At 29.7% G+C, this 22,669-nt stretch overlaps 1 protein-coding gene across 6 annotated transcripts in view; it reads right to left on the reverse strand.

The window, feature by feature from the left end:
• Positions 1–10,514, reverse strand: part of Strn-Mlck (Stretchin-Mlck) — an 86,072-nt gene extending 75,558 nt beyond the window's left edge. For 2 of the 6 annotated variants that reach the window (XM_065514251.1, XM_065514250.1), the window contains exon 1: positions 10,196–10,514. In XM_065514251.1, coding sequence (XP_065370323.1) covers positions 10,196–10,307 — 112 coding nt within the window. In that variant the 5' untranslated portion in view covers positions 10,308–10,514. The remainder of the gene's footprint in view (positions 1–10,195) is intronic. The other 4 variants (XM_065514254.1, XM_065514247.1, XM_065514246.1 and 1 more) reach the window with 4 other exon arrangements.
• Positions 10,515–22,669: the final 12,155 nt, after the last annotated feature.

The raw sequence follows: 22,669 nt of genomic DNA on the forward strand, positions 1-22,669 counted from the left end.
CAACATAATCAAATATGTTTAAATTGTATTTTTAACATTGAATAATTAACAACCTGTGATTTTCCACATTTTGTTTCTTTTTTTTAATATGTTAAACATTTTTTAAATATTTTTGTTAATTCTTTATAAATTGGACTAGAGCCAAAACAGTCAATTTGTTCGCAGCATGTTAAATAAAAAAAAATGCATTCATTTTCTCAAGAGCTGAGATATGAGTGTATAAAAACGATTTTTTTAACAATATTCATCAAATTATTTATAACCTTTCTCAATAACTTTCTGGTTTATTCGCATACAAATGGGACTGATCAAAAAGGAACATCTCCACTTTTGTTGGATTTGAACATAAACAGACGGCTCCGAAAACTGAATTGTATGAACTACAATATGTCGCATTGACAAATGGTGTAATTCACCTGAAAACAATGACTAGAGGTGACACTCTCCAGGAAGTACAAAGTTTCTATTTTCAGGCTATTCGAGTTCTCGGGGATAATTCTAGCATTCGTATGCAAGCGAATACTTATTCTTATTCGATATCGAATAAAATGAGTAGAAATTTATAAAGATTATGCACGATAGTGAGCGAGTTTTTACTCGAAAGCTAATGAGCGTTCGAAATTTATTTCGATTACGAGTGCGATAATTTGCCCCCTGAACATTATTGAAAGTATCGATAGTGATCTGAGTATAAACTGAATTTGTATTGTTCACCAGGAAGTACAATTTTGAGGCTGTGCGTTTCAACGGGACCTGAATTTTATTAACAGGCGATGTTTGTCTGCTGAAAGTTCATAATCATGAACTGGAAACGATTTATTATACGACGTATGTGCTTGGTTGAAGGCAACCTATAAACATGAAAGAGTTCTTAGAAGATTGAAGTTTCCAATCACGGAAGTCCTAAATACGACTCCAATAATCACACTCTTTGTAATGCTTAATTGAATTGCAGTCATATTGGACGCAAGAAGATTGAAGATCCTAATCATGGGACTCCTGACTACTACTCCAATAATGCCACTCTTTGTAATGCTTCAATGGCATTGCGGGTTACATCTCCGGGTGGTCTTCCTAATGCGTGACCAATCCATCGCCATTTACTTCTCCAAACTTCGGAATGTATTTGGCTTTGATGTGTGAGTGCCTAGAGGTGTGTGTTCGATATCCTATTGGGCCACTATAATTTTAGTATTCTTCTTAGGCATATGTTGGTGAAAACTTGCAAATTGATTATGTCTCTAGCAGCCATAGTCCACGTTACAGAGTCATAAATAGATGAGCACAGACTTCATACACGAATTGAAAATTGTTATCTTAGTATGGGTGGAGATTGTTGCAGTATTGTCGTACCAGCTTTAATAGAAACCATAACGCTAACTGGATAATCCCTATTATTATCCTAGGTACGCCTATACACGTGAGTGCTTACTAAATGGTAGTGTGAACAAGTGTGTCGAAAGCTTTTTCAAAGTCGATGAAGGCCAGGTATAAGGGGATCTTCAGTCCACTGATTGCCTAATTTTTATGCGGAGGCTGTTATGTGATATACACAGGATTTTTGAGCTCTGAATTCAGCCTGTTCGCAACGAAACTCTTTGTCGATGGTCAGCAAGTCTCATGTTGATAATGTTTGGTGAACAACTCACCATTTGCAGTCATTATTCCCATACCATGGCCGCCCATTGCTCCTTCGCGTTTTGAGTTAGCGTTGAAATCACCCATCACCAATAATATGTCGCCCTTGTCGCTCGGCTATAAAATTCTTCCTTCGTCTGTGTGTCTGTAGTTTCAGTGGATGCATAGAATTGAACACATGGAATATTCTGTACAGGAGTACGGTGACGTGCCACAATAATCCTGTCAGAGTATGGATGCCAGTCTATCAGCGCACTACACTTTTCCCTGTTTAGTAGTATCTCCAAACCACTAGAGCATTGTTGATCAGATGTTTTGCCAGAGTATATCATTGTAAATCCATGAAATGTTGAAAACTCCTCAGAATCCCGCCATTGAGCTTGCTTCTCGACAGACCTGCGCAAGTTTTGAAGAAGCTAAAGGCGTCCTGATGTTCCATGTTCCAAATCGTGTCCGGTGTTTAAAGTTGAAGGTTGTCATCAAAGTGGTTGATTGGGTATTATTTTCATTTCTTAAGGTTTCGGTAATCAGTTGGTTTAAGATGAGTGGCTGATTTGGCTTCTGTATCCGTTCCCGGAGCTGGGGCTGCCAGCATGTCCTCCTGGCTTAAAAGCCTTACATTACGTTTATATAGCGAGCCGCTTCTAACTAGATCTGACGCCTCTAACATGAGGAACAGACGCTGGTAGTTGTTGGCTATTGGTTATTTGAAGGCGCCAATCACTCAACTTGACGTTCCAAGTATCGTAGGCACTCAGAACTTTTTCGGAATCCGGCGTCATCCGTAAATCCTCTGAAACTGTCCACTCGGAACTGGTCCTCATATCTACCGAACTTTCCACTATTCGCAACCTATGGACGCGCCCGGTAGCATTCAGCTATGCTTCCTTAGGTCGTGAAATGAGCTCACTTGAACAAGACCATAAATCTCATTTTCGTACATTGCTCAATCCACTCCCGACTTACTCGATCTCTTTCAAAATGGAACTCTTATTATCTCTTCTTTTCATTATAGATATCACAAACGATGTGCTACCTGTTAACACGAAGTAGGTTTAAATATTTCGATTTTAAAACATTTTTATTTTAAAGTCTCAAATTAAATTGATTCATAAATCCATAGTAGAAAAATAGAAGGTAGTTTCATTCTCTCTTTATTTTTTAAAATTCTACGTCTGACATGCTTAAGGATTTTGACGTTTTCGTTAAAATAGTAATGCCATATCAATTTCAAATTTTCCCTTTGGGAATACATAATTTTTATTAATTTGAAAATTATTAAAAAAAATAGAAAAAATATTTACCCAACAACAACAACAGTTTATGAATATGTAAAGCTTGCGAAGAAGATTTGACAAAACAGCCAATGGTGTGCTCCGACCATTTAGTTAAAACTAATATTTCAGTTAAAACAAAGCGTGTGAGATTGGATATGAATGCTGTCCCAATGAACACAAGGTAACTTCAAAATACTATTTATTATGTAAACATATTTTGGGATATATATCATCGATTATTACCGATCATAATCCATTAACTATGCACACTGGAGTAGAATCGAAATTATTTGAAAATAAATCTCGTATTTCGAAACGGCGTACCCAAGGAATATTCGAGTTTAAGATTTGAAAATGAACCCCACAAATACTTCAATGGCGGCGCTATGGGACCCAAAGTAGAGCACCTTCGACATGTAAATTTGTTAAACGCATGCCATTTTTTGTTTTCCATCCGATTTCAAAGACTTTTTATATTTTCTGAGAGTGCTTGGCTAGATCTTGAAAATACATTCTTCCGTGTGCTACTTGTCTCTTATAATTAAACCTCCATTTAAAAGATATAAAATATTTATATAGTAATAAAAAAATGAAGAAAATGAATACATATAAAAATAGTCAACGTATTTTAATAAGTAATCGAACGTTAGGAATTGAATCAATAACTCCCAACACAACATAATACATTTTTATTTAAATAATAAATTAAATTACACATTTTTTGTAAAAAAATTCTCGAAAATCAGAATCATTTTTTGGAATGTGGCAACGCTTTTTATAATGCTCACAAAAAAAGGAAACTTCAAAAAACCTTATTTAAAAAAAAAAAAAATGATTGAAACTACCTTCTATATTTTTATCATGCATAAATCTATAAAAAAAAAATTGTTCAAAAGTTATAGGGGTTCATAAGTAAAGATTTTGATATAACATTAAAAACATGTCACAATATTTCAGAAATGTTTATTAATCCCAGCAATAATAAACAAAAGTTTGTGTATTTATACAACTAATATTATGTTATTATAAACTTCCGATAATCTGACAATTCAAATTTAAAAAAAAAACAAATAATTTCAATTTTGGTCCTCTTCTGGAATGTCTGACGTTAAATATTCCGTCTGCCTTTAAAATTAAAAGTAATACACATTTTTTTTTAATTATACAAAATTAAAAAAACCAACAAACAACCAAAATTTTTTTGGCACCCCACAATGTTTACGGCTAGAACTAGGATCATACATTTAAAGTACACTGAACGAAAAAACTTTGATGACAATATGTATTATTTAAATAGACATACATACATATGTACATATGGCGTGTGTGTAGATATGTATATATGTATGAACAAAGTATATGCACACAAACATTTACAAATAAAATTTGTATACAAAAACTATAAAAAGCCCATAAACATTTTTTATTATTATTTTCTTAAAATTTTGTGCCATCATATAGTTCAAAAGTGGAATGAACTTTTGATTTTAGAAATATCTAAAAATATGTTTTAAATGTGCATATTTACATATGGGCAATTCCATGTCATCGTACGTGACATTTATACTCCTATAAAGTGTAATAGATTTTGCAAAAATATGAGTATCTAAAAAATAATTTGGTCTTTATGTTCTATATTTTTAAAAAAAATAATAAGTTTTTTCGAAACATTGCTGTCCAAAATATCGAGCGAAATAAAGGTATATCGTACGTGACATAAAACGGAAGTAATTTTGAGGTTCATTTTCTTCTAATTTCTTACATTAAAACAAATATTTTTCTTTTAAGGTCAGTTATATTCAATTAAAAGTAATATCTGGATGTTTTTATTATAAATAAAATTTAATATCGTACGTGACACCGTACGTGATAGATTTTTCTCTTATCCATCAGCCATCTTAGCCAAAAACATACAAATTAAATTAAAAATGAAATATAGTCAGTTTAAACTAGAGTTTCGTATTCGGTTTTAATCGAAACCGAAATTATTCTTCGGTTTTTACTTTTAATCTATTTTCAGTAGAAAAATTTAGAAATAAGAAACAAACTTTTTCATCCAATATCCCTAAAAACAGATCGTTAAAAATATTTTAAGATTTCTTTAAATTTTTTAAATTGTATAATTGCTTCATTGATCTACAAGTATTTTCTGATAATTAAACCAAATTACGGTTTATTTATTTAATTTAAAAAAAAATAATGCAACATTTTTGTAACAAAGACTTAGTTGTTTTCAAATATCTGATAAAATTATGAAGTACTAGCTGACTCGGTGCGCCATCCCATTTGGAAGAAAGAAATAGTACTATTAAGTCTCCCTTAGTGAATTAATACTAATTCAGGATAACATGTCTCTAGTTTCATGTTTATTGTAATTTGGATTCTAGCTCATTCGAAACGTATTATTAGAATAAAAAAAGTACCATAAAGACCCACATTTTGTATTTCTAATTAGCATCATGATTTTGAATCCATTATTATAGAAAATGCTAAAGAAAGGTACCACTAAAGTCTCCTTTTGTGAATTATAACTCATTCAGAATCATGTGTACCATTTTGAAGAACGAAAAAGTACTCCATAGTTTGGTTTAGTTCTCCTTTTTTGGTATCATAATATCATTGAGTCCCTTATTCTTGATTATTTCTTAGCTGAAAAGCATATTAGCCAACTTTAATGTATATACGCTAACTAATTTAATATTGTTAAGAAATTGTACTTGAATTCAAATATAACGATTTTAAGGGCTGATTTAAAAAGTGGCATAATGCTTTCAAATAACAGTGCTGTAATAGCAAACTGTAACATATCTGTGGGCATTATTAAATAAAAGCTTTCAGTTGATTCGATCGTAAGTTGGCAACGCTGTATTCGAATTCGAATATTCAGTTAAAGAACATTGTAGAAAGTACACCACAGATGGCGTATGTATTAGTAAGATCTAGAATATTCGAATGTTGACAGTGTGTTGTGTTTTTCAATTGAATTCGTGTACATTATAAAGTGTGTCTTTATTTCTGCGAATTTATAAACGTGTATAAAAAAACACTGAGTGACTATTTAATTCTGTTGTTGTACTATTTAATTCTGTACTATTTAATTCTGCTTTGTCGGCAATCAAAAGTATCCGGTTTATTTGAAGGAAATAAACCAAACGTTTTGAAAAGGTTAAAACGTAACAATATATTAAAAGAGTACCATTAAAATAAATTTTCCGTTATCCTCTTGAACACTCGTCAAATTAGAATTTTAAATTTGTATAGCATTTCCTATTATCAACTGATTTTGTTCCTATAACACATAATATTTAACCAATTATCTCAAAGCCGAAACCGTTCGGTTTTCAATTTTTTAAAATCGAAACCGCGGTTTTGAAATTCTTCGGTTTTTTTGAAACTCTAGTTTAAAATATTATTTTTCCCTTAAAATGTTGTAATAAATAAGCTCATTTCGTGTTTTCACCTATTCAAATCATCTTGAAAAAAAGTTTCAAGGGTTTTTATTTTTTCAGTATTGGTTGTCATTCTCGTGGAATTGCCCATATAGTTATAACATTCACATATCTATGCATTTATATAAATATAGAAAGAAACGCATATCTACTAAATAAGCCCAAATATATTTGAAATAAATATGTAAGTCAGATATATAGGATATGATTATTTTTATTAAGAGATGTGAAAGACATTTTTCAAATCGCCGGCACATTTCTAAATTAATTAATATTATAAGAAATACATATTTCGTTTTCAATAAAAATAAATGTAAACATGTCGTTAGCAGCGGAACAAACACATACCCTACATAAAGTAATATGTGTACATGGTAAAAATGTCCCACGGCAAGGTTGGCTACCTATGTATATGAAATGTTTTAAAGGTAACGTTGATTTGAATTATGTCGGTAACAGTAATTTCATCCTAAGTTAAATTATAAATAAAATTTACAAACAATAAAAATATGTTGATAAATGTCTACAATGATTTTGGTGCCGCCAAAACTTAAACTGATTTTAAGTATATTCGATACCGCAAGGTAATACTTTAACGGTAACGTTTATTTGGATTATTTCAGTATCTTCATCCTCAGTTAAATTATTAGTAAAATTTAAAAACAATAAAATTATGTTGATAAAAGTGATATTAGCAGCTTTTTTGCAACGCAAGTATACAATGATTTTGGTGCCGCCAAAACTTAAACTGATTTTAAGTATATTCGATACCCTGATTCTTACTGTACATAGATTTGGAGAAACGGAAATAATCGATTTAAAATTTTATTTAGATTTTCTACGATGGAGGTCTTGTGAACACTCCCGTGTATTGGATGTATGACTTAAAAATGGGGGATTTTTTAGCTTTTATTTTGAAACATTTGTACAATATAAATTTATTCATAGTATTGACCATTGTTAGCTATGGCCTTTTCCCATGTTTCTGGCAACGTATGGATACCGAGCGAAAAGAACTGCACATCTTTTGAGGCCAAGAACGAATCAAGCCTATATCAGATACTCTGTTCCAAAGTGAAGCGTATCCCAGAGAGAGCGTTCTGCTTCGATCGAAACAAATAGTAGTCGGACGGGGCAAGGTCTGAACAAAACTTCCCAACCACTTCATTCTAAATACTTTTTAACAGGTATTGCAACATGTGGCCGAGCGTTGTCATTATGGATTATTACGGTTTCATGCCTGGCCGCATATTCTGGTCGTTTTTCGGCCAATGAACGCTTCAAACGAATCAGTTGCCTTCGGTACAGGTTCCCTGTGATTGTCTGGTAAAATTTCAGCAGCGGATAATAGAAGGGACCCTTTTGATCCCACTTAATACAGACATTTGTCTTAGCGCCATGGATATTTGGCTTTGGTGTCGATTCGGCAGGTTGGCAAGTAATGATTCGGTGCAAAATGAATTTATTTTATTAGCGTTCAAGCATCATTTCGGACATGAAAATCCGTGTACCCAATTATGCTGCTTTTGGATGAATGCTGCTGCTCGCAAACATTTTGAATTTGCTGCTTGAGTAGCTTCCAATGAATGAAATAATGCCTCTTCAAACTTCAAAATCATCTTATTTCTGGGCCATCAAAAATACCAGCTTTTTGTTTTTCTGTACTCAAACCATTGGGTCAATTCTGGTTCTGTAAAACAGTGAAATGAAAAGTTTTTCATAGATTTTCTGATTCTCGTTTAGTGAAAAAATGATAAATAAATTCAAATGTTTTCATATGAAAATAACAAGTGGAATAAAACAAATTGAAGAACGGGAATCGCAATTTGTGTAATTGTGAAATGATAATTTGAAAAGTTTTATGAAAACGAAAATGAAAAGTTATTTTCATATTACATTTCACCGTTTCACAGAACCAGAATTTACCCCAGGTATCTTTCTTGAACGAAAGGCAAACATGGATCTAATGCCTTCACATATTACTTTATGTGTAATGGAGTCAAAATGATTGTATCTGTGGAAACCATAGGAGATGACACGTCGTCAGAATACAGCAGAGGTCTTTTAGCAGACGGTAAATCAGGATGTGTCATTTTCTTTTTATTCTTACCATGTAATTTAACAACATAAGAAATAGCTGTAATCAATGGGGTTTTTCGGTTCTGTCCAAATAGGTACATCAAACTTCAAATGACTACGTTTACCGCTTACCCACATACAATTGGTCAATTCACAAGGTCTCCTATCATGTCATAATGTCCTAATATTTCACGACTCGTCGGCTCGGCTTAACCGACTCTTAGGCGTTCGGCGCACATCTCTGCTGGTTGGTTACTATAACACAATAAACAGAGTAGTATTATTTTATGACATTTTTTTGATTGAAAGGCAATAACTAACGGTATCTAGGCACCAAAATTTTATTTTTTTAGTTGTTGCCCTGTGTAATTAATTGAATTTAATAAATCCAAATTTTCCAAAAAAAAATAAAACCCATTTATTGAATTAAATTAAAACCAGACCTTCGAATTAATTAATTCAATTTAAGCTCAATTCACCAACAACCTAATTCAGATTAAAACTATTCGTAAAAAAAACATGTTCTTTAACTTCATTCAATTTTTATACTTTGCGACCCCACAAAGTAGTATATATATTCTGGGTCGTTATAGTCTGTATGTTGAAATCAACTTTCCGTAGCTCCCAAATATCTTACGTACATGATTCATACATCTGGAATTCTTCCGGCTCGGTTGCTATTTAAAATCGACAAAATCGGCCCACAAATGGCTGAGATATAAGGAAAAACCGGGACAACCTAGATTTTTGGCCTATTTTTGATCTATATCTGGATTACTAAGACAATATGGATATCTAATGATAGATATATCAAAGACCAACGACGTATAGACAATGTGGATATCAAATGATAGATATTTCAAAGTTCATTGCAAGTCCACTATAAGGCTATAGTAAGTTGGACCTACAATGGGTTAAAATCGGGAGAAAAAATTTTTTAACCCGATTTTTTTTTCATAAAAAAAAATTTGTTTGTAATAAATTCGTTTTCCAAAAAAAAAAATTTGAAAAAAGTTTTTTTAAAATAATTAAAAAACTATTTGAAAAAAAAAATTAAAAAAAGTTTAAAAACTATTTTAAAAAATTTAATTTTGTTTAAATAAAAATATTTTCAAGTATAATTTGGTGAAGGGTATAGCCGAATATAACTCTCTTACTTGTATTTATTTGAATTAATTCATAATGTATATTAATTCGAACGTTATTAAAAATCACCGATTTTAAACGGTTAAAAGATAACGGTAATGGTATTTTAGATTATTTCCATAACGGTATTTTAGCGGTAGCGGTATTTTGGCTTATTTCAACGGTATTTTCATTCAAAATATTTTGTTTGAATTAATTCGAATGTTATTAAAAATCAATTTTCATTACAATATTCCTAGGTGGCTACCGGTTTTAAACGATTAAAAGATAACGGTATTTTAATGATACACTTAATTTCTTTCTGACTAAAATTTATAATAAAAGTTACAAAAATTAAAAAAAAAATCAACATTTCAAATTCAGAAAATTTCAATATGAAATCAAAAATTTGTATTTACATATTTTAAAATAATTTATAGAATAGCGGTAACGGTATTTAGAGGTAAGAGTATTTACGATTACATCGCTAACAGTACTAGCAGTTATTTAGAAACTTACGGAAATATTTTTTTTTAATTTTTTTGGTATTATTTTAAATTTTCACTTACATAATAATTTGTTTTTAATAATAAAAAAATAAACAAAAATATAAAACATTTAACAAACCTGCTGCATTTTCGGTTGTAATTGCTTCAACATTTGCCGCTGTATCCACCTCATTGTCTGAAGCATTTGCAGAAGAAGGAGATGTTAAAGGATTTATATTCGATTTCTCCATAGGTAACAATTTGCATACAAATATAACACAACATTAACAAATTCAACAAATTACCACACAAACACTTTCGAATTTTAAACTTTTATTTAATATTTATATGTGTTATTAAATATTATTTTTATGAATTTATTTTTTAATGGCTGTGTTTAAAATCTGGTAACAATTTGCAATACTTTTTTCACAAAATACAGGACACAATTGATTTGAATTAAGAGAAAATATTGTTTTAAAAATGCTGCATTTAAAACAAAAATATTTTAATTTATTAATTTCTTTTATATTTATGAACACTTCAAGACATTTGTCTGTGCATGTGTATATATATGTTTTTGTATATATATTTAGATTTAGAACAAGAAAATCTCAAAACAAAACTGAATATGATGATAATAGAATTACACCATTTCCAAATGTGTATGTATGTCTTTTTTAAATTAAATAAAAATACGAATTTTCAAAATTAAGTTTAATAGAGCATCCGGTTTATTTAAATTCCGTGTTCTAAATATTTTAACGCGGTTTATGTTTTCAATAACTTATATGTCATTTTGAAAGGGTACATATCTGTCATTTATTCTCACTTAGTTATTGAATATTATATTGTAAACCACAAAGTTTTTTTTTGCTTCGAAAATGTCGAATTTTGTACCAACAAAGCGACATATGCGGGAAGTTTTTCTTTACTTCTTTAATTTGAAAAAAATACCTCTTTGTTCACCAAAGCTTATGGTGAATGTGTTTTATTGGTTTCAATGTACAAGAAATGCTACTTAAGCGGCAATTTTGAAAACGTTTGCAAACATCCAAATTCATCCAAAAGCAGTGTTACCATGCGAATTGAAGCCGAGAAAAACGATTTTGCATGTCCGCTTGAATGCTATAATAGAAAATCATTTTTTGCACCGAATCATTACTTGCGGTGATAAATGGATTCATTACGATATCCCGAAGCGTAGGAGATCGTATGTGATGATCAGCCAACCAGCTGAATCGACACCAAAGCCACATTCCCACGACAGCCGGTTCTACGCACCGGAATGACCCGAGTTCACTCGGCCAAGGGCTGTCATCTCAGCAAACACTGCACAACAACAACACCAAAGCCAAATATCCATGGCGCTAAGGTAATGCTTTGTATTTGGTGGGACCAAAAGAGTGACGAGAAAAACATGCGTACTAAAATTATTAAATAATTTCAACAAAACCCAACTTGGTCCTACAAAAAGTTGGAAAAACAATCAAAGGTCTGCCGTCAAACTGATTCCAATGTTATTAAACAGTATCGGGAGAATTTGTCCGTTGATAGAAATCCTGGTTCATGTAGAAGGAATTGTTCACATGATGTTTCTGAAGCCAATGAATTTAAAGCATTTTCAAAAAAGCTCCCAACACATCCGGTAGGAAAGCAATCCGTTTGGCTCAGTTCTCGGATTATTTGGTACGAAAAGTTAAGGGTTTAAAAACATACAAGGCTCAAAAAGTTCATGACAGGAACTCTGCTAAAAATTTAGAGGCCAAAGACAGAGCACGGAAATTGAAGTGAAATTGTATACAAAAAATATACCTGCTACATAATTGATGACGAAACGTACGTATGGAAAATTTTTCGCAACTTCCGAGTCAATATTTTTATGTTGCTGATGCTAGAGGAAATGTTGTAGCAAAGTTTAGGACCCAAAAGCAGAAAATTTTTCCAAAAGTTCTTGGCATGGCAAGCAATATTCATTTGCGGCAAAAGAAGCCAAACATTTATTACAAAAGGCTCTATAAATACTAGGGTATTCAATTAATCGGGTTTCTGGTTTAATCGGTTAATCGAGCAAATAATTAATCGGGGTTTAGATTTATTCGGTAATAATCGGTTAATTTTAAATTATTCGATTAACCGAATAATTTATATTTAAATGTTAATCTGAAACTAAATCACGAATTTTGTGCACTTATTGAAGAATTTTATTAATAAAAAGAACAAAAACATAAAAAATAAACAAACATATCAATTCAACCAAAAAGTAAATAATTTTCTTTAGTTTTAATAAAACTCGACTTGGAAAAACTCTCTCGTTGGAGATGTTGGAGAAATCGAAAATAAGACGTGATAAAGAATATCCAATTTGTCAGTTATTTTTTTAGTTTTTTCGAAGCATATAAAATGCTCCATTATACCATTGGATTGCTTTTGGATTTTTTAGATTTTAAATACTTTTAATAATTTCGATAAGTTCTGATAAAAATTCGTTTCAGTAGAGTCTCCAGTTTCGTCTATTATCATGTTCTCATCCGACAATACATGTAAAGTTATTATACTCACTAAACATATTTCTTGAATGCTCGAAAAAATATGTAATTTTACTTTGACATTTGTATTTCAATTAAAATGAAAAATTAAAAATAAAAAAATATGTTAAAGTGCAAAAAAAAGAAATTTCGGTTAATCGGTTAACCGACACAAATTAATCGGTTTATTCGTTATTTGAAAATCGGGAATTTTGAATTATTCGAACAGTTAACCGAACAAAATTAATCGCTTAACCGATTAACGGTTAACCGATTGAATACCCTAATAAATACCGATATTTACATCAAGGAATGTTAACAAAAGAGGATGGTTCGTTCCATTGATAAAATTCTTAATGTGTCCACTTATTTTTGGCCTGATTTAAAAACAATAATTTTTGTAAATTGTAATAATAATTTCAATTAAATAAAAACTCAAAACTGTAAGTTTAGTGGTTTCATTTTTAGAAACATATATGTACGTATGTTAAGATTTTTTCGATCTCAGTCCTTAAAACCGTAATATTCCATCATGACAACATTTTTAGAATGAAGTGGTTGGGAAATTTTGCTTCCTGGACCATCTTTATAGTCCAGGCCGTGCCCCGTCCGACTACTGTTTGTTTCGATCGTTGAATCTTGGATATGCTTCACTTTGGAACAGAGTATCCGATATTTTGCTTTGGCCTTAAAAGATGAGCGGTTCTTTTGGCACGGAATCCATATGTTGACAGAAAGGAGGGAAAATTTATATTTATACACCCAATAAAATTGGAAATTAGTTCCCGAACTGTTAGCCGCAGGACAAATGATGTACATCGAGCCGCAAAAAAACCCTCTTATTTCTAAAAAAAAACCCATACTGCTCGTATACAATATGCAAAGGAAGATTCCAGAACGACGCACAGTGGCGCCATTTGAGTTTTTTCGTTGCAAAAATCATAACTTTTGAACCAAATGAGATAATCAAAAAATTTAAAAAGCATATGATAGATAATTAATCAGCCTATGAAATGAGTGAAACTGGTTCTACGCCTTTCAGGTGCCTAATTATGGGTTAGCAAATTTGAAATTTGTGAAAAAATCAATTTCATGGGAAGTAAAATAAAATATTTTTTAAAATTTTTTATGTTTCTTTTTAAAGGCTTTTATGATTTAAAATTATTGCAGAAAAGATTAAAAAAAAATTTTACAAAAATGTTTTTGTTAGTTTTTGGTCATTTTTGGAAACATGTCATTTTTCAAAATTTTACCTATAGCAAAAAATGGGGCAAGGACGGGCAGATAGCAATTTTTGCATTAGATAAAAGAATAATCAAAAAACTTATTTTGAAAATATGGCAAATATAGAAATTGATAGCTTTTTTTTATTTTTCATGAAAGTTGAGAAATATTGAAAAAAATTTTAGTTGGTAAATATAGTTTGGAACCATGTCTTTTTTCAAAATTTTACCTCTAGCAAAAAATGGGACAAGGACGGGCAGCTGGAAATTTTTGCATTAGACAAAGGAATAATCAAAGAACTTATTTGGAAAATATGGCAAATAAAGAAATGATAGTTTTTTATTTTCCTTCAAAGTTGAGAAATATTGAAAAAAAAAATGGATAGTTGGCAAATATCGATTTACCTGGACAATACAAAGCAAACAGTACAATTTGTTTGCTATTCTATTCTTAATAAATATATCTATTAATAGAATCAAAAATAATGACGATCCGTTACATAGTTTTCGATATATTGTATCTGAAACCGGACCAATTTATCTAAAAATGGTCTGTTTTTTTGAAAACTGTAAATCAGTCAACTTTGAAGGGACCCTAAGTATCATATTTCAAATATGATACTTAGGGGCACATGCAATTTTGGATTTTTGCAACCTCACTTGTTCTACGGGCGCCACTGTGCGACGGTTACCCCAAGTTATGCCACCAAGGAAATATTTGGTTGAATGCATCCTAGATGTCCACCATATTATGATAAAATGATTCATTACAATAATAGTTGTGATGAACATATACTTATTTACTGTAACCATATATATGATTGATACAATCATGTTAATCATAAATTAACCATATTATGGTTACCACAATCATATAAATAGTTATTGTGACTTTAATATTGTTAAAAAACTTGTAAAAATGTTGAGATGGTTACAGTAAACATGTTTAATCTGGATAGTAACACATCCTGTTTAAATCTTCAGATTATGGATCACATAATAATAATGGCTGGAGGGTTTTTTAGTACCCGTTAGCAGCGAATTTAGCACTGAACATTAAACTACTTTTAAATTCATATATATGTATATTAAGATGACTTTCAAATGACAATAACAAAATGGAAATGGTGTTGGAACAGCATCTAGTACACTCATAAAAACTCGCACACACAAAATTTCATATTTAAGGAACACAAACGAAGCACTGACTGACTAATTTACACTCACACACACTCACTTGCAATATTTATGTAGTTAGTGCACGAATGCCGAAGAAAATTCTGTATTTTTATAATTTTTCCTTAAAATTTTCTTTACTTTTTTTCGTTTTGTTTTTTTTTTAAATGTACTTTAGTGTGGTGAATGTATATTTTTCGGTTGGATTATAATTTGCTTTTTTTATTTTTATTTTCGTTTTCCAATTTTTTTTTTTCTTTAGGATTTTATTTTTTCGGGTTTTCAATTTTAGATAATTCTAAAAATTGCATTTTTTCGCCGATTATTACGAAACCATTTTTCGGGACATTTACGTTTAATATATGTATAAAATTATTTTGTTTTTTTTTTATTATATGGAAAATATTTTTAAGTGAAAATTTCTGCATGAATCACATGAAAATTATAACATTTTTTAAAAGTATGTATTTGTATATTTTGTGAAACTTTTTTTTTTACCATTTAACACTTTTTAAATATATATTTTTTTATATATGTAGGTATATATGTATGTATTGATTAAATTTTATTTTTAGTTAGTCGTTTATTATTTTCGTACGCGCTCATCCAGCCAATAGTACCTGGATCTTCGATAGTTTTCCTCAGACTGACTGAGTGAACACAGAATTTTCTTTTGGCCGGTGAAAATAATGCGAGCATTTTCATGTCTTTTTAGCCACCACATAACCCCCTCACCAAATGAAAAAAAATAGAAAAAAAACAGAAATTACTTTCGTGTGTTCGGCAAAAACGTTTTTTAAAAATTTTGTGAGTGTAAGAGTTGAGATGTGCGTTCTAAAATAGATTCAATTTGTATTTTGGTTAAGAGTATGATGATGATCTTCAGCAAGTGTTTTCTTATTTATTTGTATATCAAAAAAATAATTGTAATGATAAAACAACAACTTAAAAACAACTTTTCGAAAACTGTTCGATGCTTGTGATCATGGTGTCCTCCTCGTTGGAAATAGTAAATACTGTCTCTCACTATCATGTGTGTTCGTGTACGTTTGGACTTTTGCTTGTTTCCGGGATTTATGAACTACATACCAAGTACATTGCTTAACATTGCAGCCAGCGACTGGGTTAAATTGTTCAAATGCACATAAATTGGATTCGATGTGTGATATTTTCACAATATGTATTTTTATTTATAGCCTTTTGTGTTTTGTGCGTAAAAATCAGAGACGTAGCATTAGCATTAACATTCAAATAATATTCAATATACACTACAATCATTTCATTCATGCATTTGTGTGATGTGTATTTTTTGTAAAAGCAATAATAATTTACATATATAAAACTTTATCAGCTTTCAAGCGTTTATTTTCTATTTTTTCTATTATTTTCTAATTCAGTAAGACGAACGGAAAATATTTGTACGAAAAACACTCAAAAATTATTTAAAAACTGAATGATTTTCATAAAATTTGTTGAATTAAATGTGTTTCTGTGTCAGGACCTAAGACTCCACTGCACAAATTTTGCGTGCATTTTGGAACCCTCTTTACAATCCTGGTATTCGGTATTTTTTAAATAACAATATTTGGGATTCGCTATTACATAAACACAGGGAAAGAAAATAATTAAAATAATACAAGGAACAACAGGAAACTAGAATTGTTCGAATTAATTAATTTAGTTTGAGATTAATTCACTAAAATCTTTATTCGTAAATTTATTTCAATTTTAGCTTTATTCAAAGGCTTTTATTTAAAACATTCGTCGTTGAATTTCTTCATAACAGAATTCATTGAATCTTTGAGTGGTCAAATTTTTGTTAATTCAAGTCTTATACAAATTGAATTAAAATATTTTGTTTTCATTCAGTTTTTTTTTCTTTTATTTTGCCTTTAATCGTTTACAAAATTAATTAACCCTTTTTGTAATAATTTTGAATTGAAGAAAAATTTTATCATTCAATACAATTTTAAAGCTATTTTTTAATGAATTTGAATTAATGAAAATTTTAATGATTCAATAAGGATTCAAAAATGCGTGATTTTTTTAAATTTTTAGCATTTATTTTGAAAAATTTGTACAATATAAATTTATTCCAAGTATTGACCATTGTTAGCTATGACCTTTTCCCATCTTTCTGGCAACATATGGATTCCAAGCCAAAAGAACTGCACATCTTTTGAGGCCAAGAACGAATCATGCCAATATGGGATACTCTATTCCAAAGTAAAGCTTATCCCAGAGAGACCGGCAGACTATAAAGTGGGTGAGGCAAAATCTTCATGGAGTAATGCTTCCAATTCTTTGGTCTTCAAACTTTTTTGCCGGCATGGGCGATCATTGTCGTCCGTGTCAAAATTACCACTTCTGAACCGCACAAACCATCTCTCGCACGTTGAAACCGATGAAACACATTCATCATAAGCTTTGGTGTACAATCTTTTTTTCAAATTAAAGAAGTAAAGCAACACTTTCCTCTGTTAGTACAAAATTCGTCATTTTCGATTAACCGTTAATCGGTTAACCGATTAATTTTGGACGGTTAACTGTTCGAATAATTTAAAATTGCCGATTTTCAAATTAACCGATTAACCGAAATTAATTTTTTTGCACTTTAACATATTTTATTGTATTTATTTTTTCAATTCAAATACAAATTTCAAATTAAAATTAAATATTTTTTCGAACATCCAAGAAAAATGTTTAGTGAGAATAACAACTGTCATATTTAATTTATATGTATTTGAAACTTTGTTTGCATTTACATGTACAGAACTTAACGAAACTATCAAAAGTATTCAATATCTAAAACAATCCAAAAAGTACACCAATGGTATAACAAAAGACTTGATATGCTTAGAAAAAACTAAAAGAACTGAGATATTGGATATTCTTTATCATGCTTTCGATTTCTCCAACTTCTACAATTAGAGAGAGAGTTTTTTCCAAGTCAAGTTTTATTAAATCTAAAGAAAAAAAGGAAAAAAAATAAATTATATTTTTTTTAAAAAGATTATTTCAGAAGATCTTACTATAATCCTAAAAAAACTCAAATGTGTATACAAAAAGGATATCAAATACCATATTTGCTATTATTTTTTGGTTGAATTGTTATGTTTTGTTTGTTTTTATGTTTTTGTACACAAAATTCGTGGTTGTATTTTCAATTTAAATTTAAAATAGACATTATTCGGTTAATCGAATAATTTTAAATTAACCGATTATTAACCGAATAAATCTAAACCCCCATTAATTATTTGCTCGGTTAACCGATTAAACCAGAAACCCGATTAATTGAATACCCTAGTACGTACCCTTCAAAATGTTGTATAAGTTATTAAAAGTTTTATAATATATGGGCAATTCCACGAGAATCGCTACCACGACTGAAAACACAAAAACCCTTGAATTTTTTTTTCAATGATTTGAATAGAAGAAAATAACAACATTTTAAAACAAAATTAACTGATTATATTTAATTTTTTAATGTTTTAGGTATGTTTTAGGCTAAAATTGAGGCGAAAACTAGGCTCCCAATTAGCTTGTAGTATGAAATGAATTTGACTCTGATTGCTTTTTTGCTATTGTCAATTTCTTTATTGAAACCGAATGTATATTTTCTATTCACTTTTTTAGTTTTTGTATACATATATTTACAGAATATATATTATTTTATTATAAGAGAAAAATCAGTCACTTACGGTACGTCACGTACGATATTAAATTTTATTTATTATAAAATCATCCAAAGATTGTTTTTATTTAAATATGACGGATTGTAAAGGAAAAATATTTCGTTTAGTGTAAGAAATTAAAAAAAAACATAACATTTTCGCATATTTCTCTACATGTACCTCAAAATGAGTTCCGTTTTATGTCACGTACGATATACCTTAATTTCGCTCAATATTTTGGACAACAATATTTAGAAAGAACTTTTTATTATTTTAAAATATAGTACCCTCTGAATGGAACATAAAGACCAAATTAATTTTCAGATACTCTTATTTTTGCAAAATCTATTCCAATCTATAGGCATACAAATGTCACGTACGATATGGAATTGCCCATATGTTACGTTGATTTTTGCATGTCTATTCCTAATATGTATGTTTGCAAGCTTACCATAAAAAAAAACTTAAAAATCGTTTTAATTTATAAATTGTATTGAGAAATTGTTTCACTTCAGATATGTATGGAACACCAAAATCATCTGGGCACGACAGTTAAATGTTCGAACAGTTAACAACGCTTTTTTATACCCTTCACCTTCGTGAGAAGGGTATATATAAGTTTGTCATTCCGTTTATAGATTGCGGAGTCGATTAAGCCATGTCCGTCTGTCTGTCTGTTGAAATCAATTTTCTGAAGACCCCAGATATCTTCGGGATCCAAATCTTCAATAATTCTGTCAGACATGCTTTCGAGAATTTTGCTATTTAAAATCAGCAAAATCGGTCCACAAATGGCTGAGATATGAGGAAAAAACCAAGACAACCTCGATTTTTGACCTATTTTTGACCTATATCTGGATTACTAAGACATTAATATAGACAATATGGATATCTAATGATAGATATTTCAAAGACATTTGCAACGACGTATATAAGACCATAGTAAGTTGGACCTACAATGGGTCAAAATCGGAAAAAAAATGTTTAACCCGAATTTTTTTTTTCGAAAAAACAAAAAAAAAAATTTTAAATTTAAAAAAAAAAATTAAAAAATTTTAAATAACAATCGGAAAAAATTTTTTTTCCAAAAAAAGAAAAAAACAACTGGAAAAAAATTAAATTTTGTTTACCTAAAAATATTTAAAATTTTGAAGTATAATTTGGGTATATAAGATCCGGTACAGCCGAATATAGCACTCTTACTTGTTTAAATAATCTTTGACGTTTTGTTACATAGAGTTATTTACTTTGTGTACACATTCAAATCAAATTCCAAAAAAGTAAAAAAAAAGAATGGATCTTTTCACTTTCTATATATCGTCCCCTCAATAAAACAATAGTGTATAAGCATATACACCATTATTTTATTATTGCATAATAAGAATCTACATAACTGATTCTATATGTGGTCAAAATTCTACTTCTACAAAGTGGGTCAAATGATCAATTGAAATACTACTTTTGTTCTAGATGTCTACTAACACAAAAATTTTAAATTCAATTATTTCGAAATGGTAAAAAAATTATACACTATTGTTTTATTAAGGGGACGATATGTTCCCTATAGAAAAATTATCGAAAAAATTTTTAACATTTTGTAATAACTAAATCTCAAGTATTTTCTCTTTGGCCATTGTCAAAATTGTTGCAATTTCTTTCAGCATACGTTAATTGCAAATATCGCTTCTGGTATAAAAGCAACAATATGAATAATGCAAAATATCGTACTCACTAAAATACAGTTCTGATTCAGAACTTAAATTAATCGACAGCTAACGAAAATGTCAAAACTTAAAATGTCCATGAGTTCTTAATGTTTACTCTACTACTACTTTAATTGATACTTACTTAAGGTTTATTTGCATGATGACTTTTCTATGTACAAAGTACAATATATTTATGGATTTATGGATGAAATAATAACTTGTAATTAAAGTATGCTTCAATAAAAATGCCACCACCAATACAATTGATCTTGCTTTAGATAATGCTAAAACAAAAAAGAAAATTAAAAAAGTAAATTAAGCAGAAGTAATAAAAAATTTTAATTTAGCTGAATATAATTTTAGTTTTAGTTTGTTTATTCTAAATTGCTTACAATTTGTTGATACAGTCGAACACGGTTATAACAAATGGAATGGAGTTGGGACAACTATAGAAAGTTGTAAACCATGAGAAATATAATATATACTATAAAGTTTGTAGAAAACGTATTCGACTGTACTTTGTTTTTTCATTAAACAGAATTAAGAAAACTAAATAAATTTGTAGCATTTTAAAATATACTTTTCAAAATCTCTCATTTATTAGAGATTTCAAATGACCGGCGTTTTCTTTTCGAAATGAGTTTGCGCATTTTCAATTCAAGAAAAAAACACACATGTACACAGATTTTTGTTCGTTTCTTTTATACATTGATCGTAAACATTAATTTGTTTATTTGCAAATAGTAAATATATAGTATAATTAAAAAAATATACATATAGGTATCTATATATATATGGGGGATTTCATGTCAAGTGAACCAACTTTTGAAATCGATGTCTTCCGATCGGGATGAAATTTGCACCAAGGTTAGCTCTATTGGATAGTAACTCAGACACAATTTTTCAACAACATCGGTCGAGAACTCTCTGAGTTATAGGGGGTAAAATTTTGACAATTTGGTCAAACAGGGGTTTTTTCTTATCCATGTAACTTATTACCTATTGTTCTTAGCAAAATGTGTTCCAAATAGTATAGATAGCTATTTCTTCGATCTTTCGAAAAAAAATATTTAAAAAAAAAAATAAAAAATTTTTAATATTTTTTTTCCGAAATCAAAAACTTTTTTGACTTTTTTTTAAAATACGCTATTTTTTTTTATTTTTTTTTTTTTCTTAAAATAAAGTTTAGATATTTTCCTTGAACACCTACTTGGTCGCTTAGTGGGATGCGAGTGGGATATCTATCAAAATAAATATTTTGTAACTCAAAACATAAAATTTTTGACTTTTTTTGCAAAATCAAAAACTTTGTTGACTTTTTTTTTTCAAAATGGACCCTTTTTTAATCTTTTTTTTTAGGTCAAACAAAAGCTTAGATATTATCCTTGAAGACCCTTTTGGTCGCTTAGTGGGATGCGAGTGGGATATCTATCAAAATAAATATTTTTTAACTCAAGACTTACAATTTTTGACTTTTTTTTTTGCAAATACGATTTTTTTTCCAAATGGGCCCTTTTTTTAAAATTTTTTTTGTAGTCAAAAGAAAGCTTAGGTCCATTCCTTTAAGATATTTTTAGTCCCTTAGTGGGATGCGAGTGGGATATCTATCAAAATAAATATTTTGTAACGCAAGACATACAATTTTTTAATTTTTTTTTGCAAAATCAAAATTTTTTTCCAATATGGGCCCTTTTTTAATTTTTTTTTTTGCTCAAAAGAAAGCCTAGGTCCATTCCTTTAAGATATTTTTAGTCCTTAGTGGGATGCGAGTGGGATATCTATCAAAATAAATGTTTTAACACAAAAATTGTATGTCTTGAGTTACAAAACATTTATTTTGATATATATCCCACTCGCATCCCACTAAGCGATCAAAACCATCTTAAAGGAATAGGCCTAAGCTTTCTTTATAGCAAAAAAAAAATTACAAAAAGGGCCCATTTTAAAAAAAAGTCAAAAAAGTTTTTGATTTTGCCAAAAAATCAAAAATTGTATGTCTTGCGTTACAAAATATTTATTTTGATAGATATCCCACTCGTATCCCACTAAGGGACCTAAAATATCTTAAAGGAATGGACCTAAGCTTTCTTTTGACTAAAAAAAAATTGTTAAAAAAGGGCCCATTTTGAAAAAAAATTCGAATTTGCAAAAAAAAAGTCAATAATTGAATGTCTTGAGTTACAACATTTTTATTTTAATAGATATCCTACTCACATCTTCCTAAGTGACAAAATAGGTCTTAAAGGAAAAGACCTAAGCTTTCTTTTGAGCAAAAAAAATTTTTAAAAAAAAGTCCCATATTGGAA

This window comes from Calliphora vicina, chromosome 5, assembly GCF_958450345.1.
Source record: "Calliphora vicina chromosome 5, idCalVici1.1, whole genome shotgun sequence".
NCBI classification, from domain to species: Eukaryota; Metazoa; Arthropoda; class Insecta; order Diptera; family Calliphoridae; genus Calliphora; species Calliphora vicina.